This window comes from Mytilus galloprovincialis, chromosome 13, assembly GCF_965363235.1.
Source record: "Mytilus galloprovincialis chromosome 13, xbMytGall1.hap1.1, whole genome shotgun sequence".
In the NCBI taxonomy this organism is placed as follows: domain Eukaryota; kingdom Metazoa; phylum Mollusca; class Bivalvia; order Mytilida; family Mytilidae; genus Mytilus; species Mytilus galloprovincialis.
Window position 1 is genome coordinate 26,358,019 of NC_134850.1, and position 13,892 is coordinate 26,371,910.

The following is a 13,892-nucleotide window of genomic DNA, read 5'->3' on the forward strand; positions in this document are numbered from 1 at the left end:
TATGAAAAAATAAATGGGTGTTATGGAGCAAAATATTTTACATTGTATTGTATGGAAAAACACCAAGGAGTCTGAACATTTGACACAAATTCCAAAACCTCACCTAAGTACATCCTTAAGTACATCTTGAATACAAGATTTTCAGTCTCAACTGGTATCAGTTTTGTCATTAGGTTTTTTAACACTTCTTAATTTGAAATTTACATAGTGCAGATTAAAATTTGATATTCTATATATAGCAATGTGAAGCCCTGTAAAAGAAGCAATTTAGTGTTTGCTTTATTTTCTTGTCAAGCTTTTTTAAAATTTAGTGTTTTTAGATACATAGAAAATAAGTTACAATTTTCCTCTTTTAGTGATTAAAATTATTTCGTGATTTATAGTAAAATAAGCTACTATATACTTTATAAATATGTATTATTCAACAGGAAATCTTATAAGCTAGTTTATTAGTTTATTAAAGAAAGAAAGATAGAGCTGAATTCTTTTGTTTAAATGCAATAATAATTTCAAGTTTTTGTGTTAATTTTAATCTACAAAGGCAATTAATTGAAGACATTTGTATCATCATGATGTTCCTAGCTTATGAATTTGACCATTACATACACGATATCATACGTCATAATATGTAACTAGACTCTCATTTATTATTTTACCTTAGTACCATTTTATTATCATCATGTTGCTTTTTTTCTATCTGAATAGTAAGTTGTTTTCTAGTACACTAAATCTTTTTCAAAATCTTTTATTTTTGGAACTTGTTCTGTAATTATTTTACAACTGTTCGTAATAATATTTGGTTGGAGTTATTGCCTTTTCAATAATCTATTTTAGCTAACGTATCTTAAACAATGTATATATAAAGTTTATACTGTACCTATATAGTAGAACATTGTAGTTTGAACACAAAAGGGACCACAAATTATTGTTCAAGTTGTTGAAACTCTCATTTGTTTAAAGAAAGAATTCAAAATTCATGTCAAAACTGTTGATGTTTTTAATTATTTTTTGAACTTGTATTTTTTTTTTTTTATGTAAAGGTCATTCTACTTTTCACACAAAAATACTACCGGTTGATTCCATTTATGAGGCTATTCCATTAATGCATATAATGTCCCAAGGGAAAGAGATATTAGTAATTTGTGGTTAAAATTAAAACCTCTCACTACATAATTTTTTTTTAATTACTTGTATTAGTGGTATCCCTATTTAGAATGTGCCTTGGGGTTCATATATGTTTTAATGGCAAGCACCATAGTTTCTTCCTTCCTTGTACAATGTAGATATCATGAGGGATTATATGAATTATCTCCCTTTATTCTGGAGAGTTATATCCCTTGAATTTCTGTATAGTTATATTTGTTACTTTGTTTAGTCATTTGTGTGTTTAAACCATAGATATTTTATTAGTTGACATGTAAAACATGTTTTAGATGAAGATTTTACACACCAAATGCATTTGTTACAGTATAATACATGCTAACATGTCAATTCCTAGATGTGTTTCATGCAATATTTAAATAAATTTGTTGTCAACAATTTCAATTTTTTTCTTCTGCCTTCTACCATGGATTCATGTTTATTATGAGTAATAGGATAACTTTTAATGAGATTCTTGCTTCATCAATTGTTTAAGGTTTTGTAGTCTTTTCAGGTACTATAAGCAATTGGTCATCTAGATTAGGTGCATGGAATCATTGCAAGAAGTAAATGACAGGGTTTATATGATCATGACTTCATTTTTATGGTTCCTAGTTAAGTTTTAATAGCTAGTACTCTGAGATAGTTTTAATAGCTAGTACTCTGAGATACTACATGTATATAAACAATAAGTCAACTCAATTCTGTGTATGGAATGATTGTGTACCTGTTTCTCAAGGTTAATCTGACGTTGACCTCATTTTTTCATAGTTCATTGGTCAAGTTTTCATGGTTGGTATATAATAGAAGATGTGGTATGATTGTCAATGAGACAACTATCCGCAAGAGACCAAATGACACAGAAATTAACAGTTACAGGTCACTGTAAAGCCTTCAACAATGAGCAAAGTAAATCCCATGCCACATAGTCGGCTACAAAATGCCCCAAATACTTAGGTCTGCTGATATAATAAGCAATTGATTAGAAAATTTGGCGTATGAAATGATTGTAAGGTGAACATGTCTGTCTGAAAGGTGTCATCAGACCTGAACCTCATTTACTATTATCATTGATTTGGTTAAATTTATATATTTCTAATAACCTTGATCTTAAGAGACTTTAATCATAAATTTAAATCATGACTAGTAAATAGATGAGTTATATCAGTGAGGCACTTTTGTTACGCTAGATGTTGATGCAGTTAAAATTAAATAAAATACAAATAATAGTTTATTTACATGAATAAAGTATATTACAAATCTCTAAACTTCATATAATCTTTTCTCTTTTCACAGGCAGTCCTTATATTTATTATAATTACATGTAGCACTCAAATCTTGTCATATTCTTCAATTCTTTGATAAAGAGCAGATATTCATTTTTATAAATTTTGAAATGTTTTCAATTTTATAACAATCTGTTTGCTAATATTCTCCATAGAGGGAATTATACCAAAAGTGTAAAAATTTCACAGGATTCAAAGAAATCCTTTGTTTTCACTAAAGGTAAAGAACCTTATGAAAAGTATAATAATTCAACAAATTTCTGTATACAAAGTTATGCCTCGGTTAAATCATCATTGAAATACAAATGGATTGCTTGTAAGAATGTATCATCGTTCATGCTCAGTTTATAAAATTCCTCATCTTCATCTTCAATACCATTTTCTTCTAACGTACTCCCCATCACAAGATTTCGACTGTCATATTTCCATGTATAACTTGCAGCATGTGCATTGTATTTCAGGTACCGTTCTAAAATTTCTGTCATTATCTCTTCTGAACAAACCTGAAAAAAAACATTGAAATATTATGAAAAAAAAAGAGGGGGATATCCAATGAAGGTTTAAAAAGAGAAACTGACAGCACCGTGCTGTGCTACAGCAAAAAAACAAAACACAATGAAAAGACCATACATACCACATAAAATTCTTAGAAACTGAAGCATCATGAATTTTGTCAAAAACAGGAGATAAGGAAACATAATTAAACACTATTTAGTAAGATATAGATATTAGTTACCAACAAAAAAAAAATAAAAAAAATATACAGATAAACAAGAGTGCACCAGAAAGTTTGGCAGTAACTGCTTGATCAATGAAACTATCATAATACTCGATTCTGATTTGTTGTGTAGTCAGAAGCATCTCCTTTAATTGCAGTTTCCCCAGAATCTACTCATTTTTATCGGACCATTTAATTTTTAGCAAAGAGAAATTTCCCTTTGAATAAATAAAACAGCTCTATTACATCTCTGTACATGCGGAATTCATACAGTGAGTCAACAGGAATTTTAAACTTCTCCTTGAAAAAAAATCACTCATCAATTAATTTTGACTATAAAAACTCTCTTAGTTGCTAAAAATGATATATATGAAATTTATATTCTGATATTTACCTCAATAACATGGTCCTGTGATGTAAGTGTGTTGATTATTTTAACTTTTCTTGTTTTCTGCGACAGAATTCCTACAAGATAACTATCATCTTTCCACCAAGGCCTTCCAAAGTCATTGGCCCAAAATGAATCTGGATAAGGTGGTGGTATATGTACAAATCTACCATTAGGACAGTATGGTATTTCACACCCAGTTTGTGGATCTACATGTGTACGGATCTGAAATGTTTACATTTGTTTAAATGAAATATAATTGAAGAAAAACCAATATTTTACATGTGACATAAATCCTGTAAATTTACCCCTCCAGATCTAGACAGGGTTAATAATTTTGAATCAAAACAAAAATGCATAATGAAAGGATTACTTTAAAATAATTGTATAACATTTTTCATGTAAGAGATGTAAAATTCTAATTTCAAGAAATAAATATTTTCTGAGAATATATTTTTGAAGCGTTTGAAAAGTTTTAACCATTATGTTTTCTATGTTTTATTGGCAATTCAATCTTGGTATCTTATGTTAACATACATGTACATGTATCTGGTGTAAACATAGAAACTTACATCTTTTGTCTTAGGATTAAACCAATGTGATATGTCGCCACCAGCTGCTTGAATAATGGGCTTCAGTAAAACATCTCCTGTTAAAATATTAAAATAGAATGATGAAAAGGTAAGAATAGGATTATAATAAGATTGAATGATTGATTGTTGGTTGCTTTATGCCTCATTAGCACAAAAAGGCTATATCGCAGCGAGATTATATTAAGAAAGAGGTCAAATACAAATCATGATGGTCGTTAAAAAGTTAGCAATATTACATGGCACTAGCTACATTTAATTTAGGTAAAGAAAATAATATGAGGCAGGCATTGCCTGTAAATGGGGACGAAGTCTATATTCATTTTTTTGTTAATTCAATCATGTTGATAAAAGAAACGGTAATACCGTAACATTTCCAATATTGGTTCTGTTGTTAGGGATTTAGTTGTGACGTTATTTAAGTTATGACGTCATATTCAATGTAAACAAACAAACGCTGTTATCAGGTAACATTTTTTCATATCAAACAATTATTAAAAATGATTGGGAGTTGAATTCCTTCCTATATTTGTTGATATGTTATAGTACGTTGATAAATATACATTTTATTCAAAGTCTCATGCAATCAAGACCAACCAGAAAACACTTGTGCGCAAACGGGAAAAGGAAGTAGATCTGAATAAAAAAAAGTTAACGATTTTGAGTTCAATAGTAGAATGAAAAGTTCTGGAAATTTTCCCGATTTTTAAAAAAGAAATTTATTGATTTTTCTACGGTTATTGGGGACTTTGTCCCCATATAAACAAGTAATATGTACAATTACAAAAATATATGAAACACCTCAGCCAGAATTAACCTGTAAAAGCTCAAAATGCCTTCCCATGCACCCAAGTTTAACCCTTCCCCTTTTTGTTATAGGATTCATATGCATGAAGCCCCATCCTAAGTTTTATATTGCAAGTTTCGTCTTTTTTTGCTTTTGGTCCTGAAGTTGCACCAACACTGAACAGTGAGATAAATTTGTACATACACACCACAAATTTATGTATAAACTTCTCATTTTAAATCCCATAAACTTACATGTACCATCTGGTTATCATATAAATTTATGAGGGTACCTTCATGACCAATAAAGGTTAAAAAAAAAATTGCCAAATGATGTTAACATTAATATTTGGTGCATGACCATAAATGTACACTATTTTAAGACGAAAAAAAATATTAAGTGATTTTGACGTATCACAGTAATGATAATTATTTGAGACGTCTGAGGTATCACGAAAAAAGATATGACACCTCACACTCACCAATAGGGCTCTTCACAGTTAGTTTGGCCATATTAGATAGGGACAGATTTTCATAATGAAGGTAAAAATGGTGTGAAAAATATGGGAACACATCATTAAAACAGAGCAGTTACTATTTCCACCTCTTTCAAATATAATCGGCCCCCTATCCAATATGGCAGAACTAACCGTGAAGAGCCCTACTTGAAGCTAATGGTAAAACAGTAAAACACCGCAACATTCAAATTCATTCTTTGTGTCCACAATAGTAAATTGGAACCATCTAGAAGACACTATTGTTGGCGCAACTAGTGTAGAGAGCTTTAAATCTGCTCTCTCGAAACGTCAATAAATCGACGGCGCCTTCACTCCCGTTGTATAAAAGCCAGAATTGGTAACTACGACGTACCCATACAGATACAGATACATGACCATTTGAGTCAATTCCTACAAGATACATGTACCCTCTTTCATCAAAATGCGATATTAATGAGTTAATAAGAGGGAGATAATTAAGAAATGGTGAGCAATACGATTTCCATATTTCCTTTGATGTATGAAGCTTTTGATTTATTTATTTTGTCTGTGTTGTTATCATTATTTTTACAGCGACACTGGTTGATTTCAATACCTTTATATTTTTCGCAAAGTGGAGTAAGATTGTACACTTTTCCAAGGAATGATACCCATAAATCGTCAACAGTGTTATGAACGGCAACTTCTTTTGGTGTAAAATACTTTGGCCGTCCCATTTTCTCTCAAAATTGATTCAGGAAACTGGGGTTGCTAACGTCAACAAGTAAACCGGAAGTTATTTGGCTGCTTTTACGAAACGAAAAAACATTATTTTTGCCAAAGCTTTCAGTACACTGTAGCATTTGTAATTAAAAATGATGCTGAAAATAAAATTGTTATACATTTATTATAATTTTGCTAATTTGGGAAAATTTCAAGTCAAATCTCATAAAGAAAAACACTTTCGTTTTGTAAAAATCACTATTTTCCAAAATGGCCGGCGAAGTGATGGTAAATATCGTCCTAATATAATTTAAACGAATTAAGCCATATTATACAAATAAACCCACAAAAAAAATCAGTTCGCACAAACAAAGTGTTTGTCTTTCTTTGTATTGAAATCATATTCCTCATTTACCACAAATCCACTGAAAGTAATTAAAGTTACCAGTTCATCCCAGATAATTTTGCAGATTTGGACAAATCGTACCATGTCAATAGTCAATTCGTTCCAACTGATTTAGTTCATTTTTAATCAGACTTAATAATTTGTTCAATCTCTACAAAAGACTCATTAGTTACGCTCTAAAGGACGACATCAAAAGTTCAATGAAGGATAAAAAAAACTTAATTCACACAAGGACGTATAACTAACATCTAATATACGTCCTTGATTCACATAGTTTTTTCACTGACCCCACACCCCCCCTCTTAACTTAATTTGGGAAAAATTGATTGACCAATAGGGATATATGTAAAATCAATTTTAGATTAACAAAACTTGCAGCAATGTTGACACCCCCACCCCCAAACTATTGGATTTAAGTTTTTTATCCTACATCGATCTTTTGTCCCTAATAAAAAAAAAATAAAAAAGACAAAGATCTAAGAGGGCGTAAAGGTAGGGTATCTGGACAGAAGAACGCAATATAAAATTACCATTTCACGACGAACTAACAATTAGAAATTTCCTGCACGTTGATCTTTTTACCGATTTCATGAAACACAGTGAATAACGATTGTACCAAAATAACGATTGTATGAAAATAACCCTTTACCACCCTCATTTAACCATATATATATATTTTTGAAATAATAGACAATAGTTTAAAAATAAATAAAATTCAGAAAGGTCAACGCTGTTAAAATATTGAATTAAAAAGGAATAGAGACTATGGGGCATTGTATTTGTGTCATTTTTTTTTTTTTACAAAATCTGTGCAACAAGGCTTTATTTTATTTACACCAAAATCTGAAAACTTCATTTTAATATAATGACTATAATGATAACAATTTCTAGTTAATATTTTATTCATATACAGTACATTAACATTTGTATATCAAGTTGTCATGAAATACTTACCTTAAAAATCAATATTATAGACATTATACATATACCCTTTTAGTTTTAGCATGTTTAGACTTGTTATATATTATATTATGTAGTGTACTGTATCATAATTATAGGATCCATCGCCCTGTTAGATTTATTGTTGTCTATTTATTCAGTCATTTATTATATATATAACTTGTATATACAAAAGTAACAAGTGCATTATACAATCAAAATTTTCACCGTTTTGCTCCACATGTGTTGGAAGTGACGATGCCTACGTTTTGGTCACCTGTTGATGGAAGTCACATGACAGATTCTACCAACAACTGTATCCTGGAACTGGTTTATTGTACATGTATCTTAACCTACATATTTTATCCATGTTGGTCAATGAAACTATAAAAATTATATCCCTTGGCATTCTGAAAAGGAAAAATAAATATCTGCATTAATTGTGTCTTGTATGTCATGTATGTTGGAAGTCAATGCTAAAAATATTTTGTGTGAAATTATCTATTATTTATTTTTTTTTTCAGCAAGAAAATGCCAAAGAAGAAGATAATGAGAAGTCTGGTGGAAAGATAAAGTTAGAGAAATGGTTGAACAAAAGTATGAAGATCAAGATGACAGACGGAAGAACATTAATTGGTATTTTTTTCTATGTTCAAAAGCTAATTTTTATTGTATGCATGTATTTAGAAAGGTGTCCCAATGGCAATAATATATTTTTATTTATGCAATAGATATTTCTTCTGAGCTTACAAAAAAATGTTAAAATTGACTGCAACTTTAAAACTTAAAAAAATGATAAGGTTTTTGGAAAAGTAAATGATTTTTAGAGAACACTGTTTTTTTGCAGTACTTCATGTTACGTTTTGACATTTATGTGTCAATACTTTTATCTTAATATATGAAAAATAGTACACATATTATTAGCAAAATTGTTTTATTTATGATATGACTGTCTACTTAAGCATACATTGTATGTTTTTAAATGCATTGTTTATTTTTTGTTTTAGGAGTATTTTTATGTACAGATAAAGACAGGAATGTTATATTAGGCTCGTGTGAAGAGTATTTGAGGTCTCCAGGTTGGTAACATTTAGATTTTTTAGTTTTTTTCATACTATGGTGTTTGAAGCAAACATGTTATGGAAATTTTATTTATAGCACAAGTTAGTCCGGAACATTCCCTAAATAATAAATTTGTTTATATATTTAGTAAATATATAAACAAATTTATTATGATGTGAACCTTGTTAACATAACTATATATATCAACTTTCATCGATGGCAAACATCTTTCACAGTAAATCAGTAGTTTTTGATATATTGTGATAATTTCATAATAAAAAAAGGGGGGATATTCCAGTTTTCAGACAATACTTTGAGCATTTATCATGAAACTTTAGTGACTCGTTTACATCTATTAAGATAACATCCTTTTATTTTTTCATGAACTTGTGATATGACATCGAGAAGTTATTGAACTTTATTCTTTGAAAAAGCAGAGGGTGTATCATGTGCTGCTGTTTCAGTGGGAGATCCAACCATTTTAAAAAGGGGGGGGGGGGTTCCTAACCTTGGACAAAGGGGGGGTTCCAACTATATGTTCCCATTCAAATGCATTGATCGGCCAAAAATAAGGGGGGTTCCAACCCCCAGAACCCTCCCCCCCCCCTGGATCCGCCACTGTGTTTATTAGACAAATGATGGGTTGATAGCCAATTAGAATCAGCTGTAATATTTTTTATCATTTTGCAGATGTTGAAGACAGAGAAGATCCAAGAATATTAGGACTAGCTATGATCCCAGGACATCAGATAGTCACTGTACATATTGATGAAAATGATAATAACGATCAGGGAATATTGTGATGAAAACAAATAGTCATATAATATTTTTTCTTAATTGAGATTCTTGATACTGTGACTTTAAATATGACATGGTTTGGAAATCAAGCCTTCCTGCGAAGAGAAGATATTAGATTTTCCTCATTGGTGTGGAATCATCATATGACAATGTTTATTCTCTATACTGCATGGGCATCAAAGATTAGTGGCCAAAAAAGACAGATTTTTAGAAGAAATTTTATGATTAGTGATATTTTTATATTATTGTTTAATAAATTTAAGACATGCAGTTAAAAAAAGTTTTATCAGATCCTTTCTTTTGAATTCAACAGGCCATTTGTGAATTTTTCCCATAACATGACAACAAACAACAAACTGGCTCCTTTACTTGGGACTGGCACATACAAAATATTGCATGGTTAATCAAGGTCTGTCTCTTTTAAATTTTTACATAAACACTAAGCAGACTATTTAATTTGGAGTGATTGCCTTTGAATGGTAAAATTTAAACAAATTTCAGAAAGGTTTCTCTTATTGACAGAGTAGAATAAGCAAGACTGAAAAAAGTGCTTTAAAGGTAGGCAGTGGCAGTTGTGGAAGCATCAACAATGTATTAGTTTTTAATTGGGTCAGTTAAAGGAAACTACAAGACTTAGTGTGGTTCAATGATATTTGGTATGCAATTGATTAGCACATCTCATTTTCATGGAAATTATTTGGCCACTCCTCAGTCATGGTCTATATTTATTGACTTTGAAACTTTCTTTTGAAATGTGATATGATTGCCAGTGATACGACCAAATGACACAGAAATTAACAACTTTAGGTCACTGTCTAGCCTTTAACAATTAGCAAATCGCATACGTTAATTTACATTTAAAAGTTTGTAATTATAACAGTTAACTAGAACACACCCGTGATATCACGGGTCCATGACTGAATTAAAGTATATAACTATGCGCAAGCCTTATTTTAGTATTAGTATTGTCATCTGATAAAGTCATGTCGATTATAAGATACACAGTTTTTCTCTGCTTTCAAGTCTTTCTGTTTGAACCCGTTGAACTGGAACTTATCAGTTATTGGTAATATTAATTATTTGGAAAACAAAAGGTCCTGGAATGGAGTATTTTTTAATCAACAGCATTGTCCTATATAAGTTATAAATAAAGTTGAATTCTTTGCTTTGCTGTTTTACGTCATGCCCACTAACAAATTGAAAACTATACCTATACGCCTTATTTTTAGTCCAGATTTTTAGTATTTGTATTGTTATCTTAGAAAGTCTTACAGATTAAAATACTACAATAGGTAACAATTTTACAATTTAGTAGTGTCAAATTAACCCTGTGGTTATGACCTGTGTATATAGCATATTAGTCCTGAATACAACGTTTGGTGGTGCGCCTGTCAGATGCGGAACGTACAGATAAGGTAATAGGTAACAGGTGAATATACTATTGGTATCGGTAGCGGACTCGACCCGGAACTTCTTAATTATTGGCAATATTAATTACGTGGAAAACAAAAGGGCCTGGAGTGGTGTAATTTTTAATCTACACCTTTGTACTATATTAGTTATATATAAAGTTGAATTCTGTGATTCGTCGTTTTTACGTGATGACGGCTGACAAATTGGACCTCGTAATTTTAGTATTATAGATGTGGGACTGTTAGTGAAAGGACAATGCTATTTAATAAAATTGAGAAAGGAAATTGGGAATGTGTCAAAGCGACAACAACCCAACCATAGAGTAGACAACAGCCGAAGGCCACCAATGGGTCTTCAATGCAGCGAGAAACTCCCGCACCCGTAGCTGCCCTCAGCTGGCCCCTTAAAAAATATGTATACTCCAAATTATACACAAGAAACTAAAATTAAAAATCATACAAGACTAACAAAGGCCAGAGGCTCCCGACTTGGGACAGGCGCAACATTGTGGTGGGGTTAAACATGTTTTAATATGAGATCTCAACCCTCCCCCTTAGTCATGTTAGTATGCATTTTTATCAGTGTAGGTACATCTTTTTAACCGGATTTTTGTGTCAAAAATGTCGGTTATTGATTTGGGGATGTACGGCGGGCGGGCGGTCGGGCAGTCGGGCAGGCGGCAACCAAATGTTGTCCGTGCATTTACCCATGAAGTGTTCAACCAAACCTTTTAAAATTTTAATATGTTGTTACTGACTCCAAAATGGAGGTCAAGTTCAATAATGACGATTTTGACTTTTACCGTTCAGGAGTTACGGTTCTTGAAAGTTTGAAAAATGTCGTGTCCGTGCATCAAATGGTAGCTCCCTAAATGCAAAGACCGATCAGTCTGTATTCGGACTAATGTCTTTCTGTGGACTGTTTGCTATCAAACTTATATTTAATCCGGCGACAGCGTACGCTATTCGTAAAAAGTTTTGTGCATGTGGTTTTTTTTTCTTCAAAAAGAAGGATAGAAAACAAGGCCGTAACTAGGCATCTAATTTTAGTGAGGCAAAATAATTGAGCCGAGCGAAGCGAGGTGAAAAAATTTTTTGGAGGGTATGAAAGGAATGGTGCAAAATCCTGCATTCTAGGCATTTTTAGAAAGTTTGATAATGTTTTGAATTTGGACACTTTTTATATATTTTTTTTTATATTTAAAGACTTTTGCTAACACCAAATTTTTAACAACTTTATTTAAAGTTATATGCAAGATAATTATCCAAATTTCACTGATTTGAGTCTGCTGCCAGAACATAGAACAAACATCGAGTCAGTAAAGTTTGCCAAATTTTTATATGGCCGGTTCAGTCAAATCGTTTCAGAATCATAATTTGGTCTGCTGATATCCTTATCGCGATGAACATGGAGCATGGCAAGACCGCACAATCTCTCGCCACTCATGCATGCACTTTTCCAAGTTTTCAGTCGTTTCAGGGCAGTCTGTGTTTCGAAAGGTAACACATTATCATCAACACAATGATCAATGTCTTCTTCCAATTCCAACTCCATCAGCAATTCGGTAGCAGCATCGGTAGTTACAGTTTTGTTTGCAAAAGGGAATTAAGCTTTCCTGTAAGCACCATCATACAGTCGCAGTTACAAAATATTAAACTCGCTTTTATGCTGACAAAGAGTAGACAAACTAGGGATAGAATGAGATAAGATACATGTATATGATTCTATCTATAGAGTAAGTATATATGATATGGGTACAGGGGAATTGGAATGGAGTTTTTGACGTTTACATGTAGGTCCGTAATTTAAAATTATTTCTGGAAATAGTTGGTGGTATTTTAGTTCCAGAATCTATAAATTTAGGGGTTGGGGTGTCCGATTCCGAAAACCCTAATATAAAGAAACGAAATTCCATAGTCCCGTATAAGTAAAGACAAAATCCTGTGTTAAAGGTTCTACCATTCCTCAGTAATATCAAATTGGAATATGGGATATATTCTTTAAATTTTTAAGGTTAAAGAAACATGGATAAAAACTAATCCATGAAATGAATACGCAGACAGGACTGCCCCCTTGCGATTCCCAGTACTTGATTTGTTAAAAGTTGGTGAAAACGGAGAAATGAATACGCAGACAGGACTGCCCCCTTCCGAAGACCTGTACTTGATTTGTCAGTCTACTTATTGGGTTTGGATTGTTCTAATGAAGTTATATGCAATACTCAGACTCTGTTCACAAAAAAACTAGTTTACTAGAATAATTCCTTCTTTACCTTCAGTGTCGCTTTTCCTTTTTCTGCAAGAGCCTGTTTTTAACTAGAGATCCATGATGATTATCTTTACTAGGTTAATGTAATCGAGAAACATCACTCGTTGAGATGCTGAGTTATATCCAGGAAGAATGGTTTAAAAGGAATTATGACAAGTTATAGAAATTAAGGTTGAGACAGAACAACAAATGACTTTTATATTTATAAATATGTATAAAAAAAAATCAGTGTCGAAACTTTAGTGAGGCAATTGCCTCACTTGCCTCAAGGGTAGTTACGGCCTTGGAAAACCAGGAGTCGGTAAATATACTTAATTGTTCATGACTCACGATCAATCTTAATCGTAAGTGTTTTTGTGAAACCGACTCCTTGATTACCTTGATCTACCTTGTATACAGAAGTTTTATATTATAAAAATTTGGTCTCCCATATGTCCCATTGTCATTGATCTCGCTTTCATGGTTTAGTGACTGCTTACATGCAAAGTGTAATTAAAGTCTTTTTTGGTAATGTGAATTTCCCACTAATTATGAGCACTTTTTGTATAGAATATGATCCGATCAAGGCCTACATGTCAATACCAGACAGGGTTCACTTGACGTGGTCCTCTTTTCATGCAGGTCAGTGATCAAGGTTAAGTGTCCGTGGTAAAGTTCGTATGATAACAATAAAAAAACCCACCACAGTCTGCTAAACTCTGTAAAGCAGACTTGTATACCTTGCAATCATTCAATATACAAGTCTGAAAGAACTTGATTTATTCACCAGTTGCATTAGGCTTTGGACTAGCTTTCAATAAATGCGAGTACACTTATTTCGGTGATTTATTTTTATTGTTTGGATGTACCAATATTTTGAGTTAAGCTGAATGCTTCTGGTTTTTATAGTGTTTGATCTA

At 31.9% G+C, this 13,892-nt stretch overlaps 2 protein-coding genes across 2 annotated transcripts; one reads left to right on the top strand and one right to left on the bottom strand.

Moving 5' to 3' along the window:
• Positions 1-2,353: 2,353 nt before the first annotated feature.
• Positions 2,354-6,174, bottom strand: LOC143057886 (cytochrome b5 domain-containing protein 1-like). Its single transcript, XM_076231341.1, has 4 exons — positions 6,001-6,174; positions 4,105-4,181; positions 3,539-3,757; positions 2,354-2,929 (listed from the first exon to the last, which is right to left on the bottom strand). The coding sequence occupies exons 1-4, from the start codon at positions 6,119-6,121 to the stop codon at positions 2,699-2,701; spliced, it is 648 nt and encodes a 215-aa protein (XP_076087456.1). The 5' UTR covers positions 6,122-6,174; the 3' UTR covers positions 2,354-2,698.
• Positions 6,175-6,369: 195 nt separating this feature from the next.
• Positions 6,370-9,592, top strand: LOC143057588 (N-alpha-acetyltransferase 38, NatC auxiliary subunit-like). The gene is made up of 4 exons (XM_076230910.1): positions 6,370-6,395; positions 7,977-8,088; positions 8,460-8,531; positions 9,205-9,592. Exons 1-4 carry the CDS (start codon positions 6,378-6,380, stop codon positions 9,315-9,317), a joined length of 315 nt encoding a protein of 104 aa, XP_076087025.1. The 5' UTR covers positions 6,370-6,377; the 3' UTR covers positions 9,318-9,592.
• Positions 9,593-13,892: the final 4,300 nt, after the last annotated feature.

Excerpts from the sequence above, each read along its gene's own strand:
- LOC143057886 (XM_076231341.1), bottom strand. The coding sequence starts at position 6,121 with ATGGGACGGCCAAAGTATTTTACACCAAAAGAAGTTGCCGTTCATAAC. Across the intron at positions 4,182-6,000 it reads ACTTTGCGAAAAATATAAAG|GAGATGTTTTACTGAAGCCC; the intron begins GTATTGAAATCA and ends ATATTTTAACAG. Across the intron at positions 3,758-4,104 it reads TTAATCCTAAGACAAAAGAT|ATCCGTACACATGTAGATCC; the intron begins GTAAGTTTCTAT and ends TAAACATTTCAG.
- LOC143057588 (XM_076230910.1), top strand. Across the intron at positions 8,089-8,459 it reads AGACGGAAGAACATTAATTG|GAGTATTTTTATGTACAGAT; the intron begins GTATTTTTTTCT and ends TTTTTGTTTTAG. Across the intron at positions 8,532-9,204 it reads AGAGTATTTGAGGTCTCCAG|ATGTTGAAGACAGAGAAGAT; the intron begins GTTGGTAACATT and ends ATCATTTTGCAG.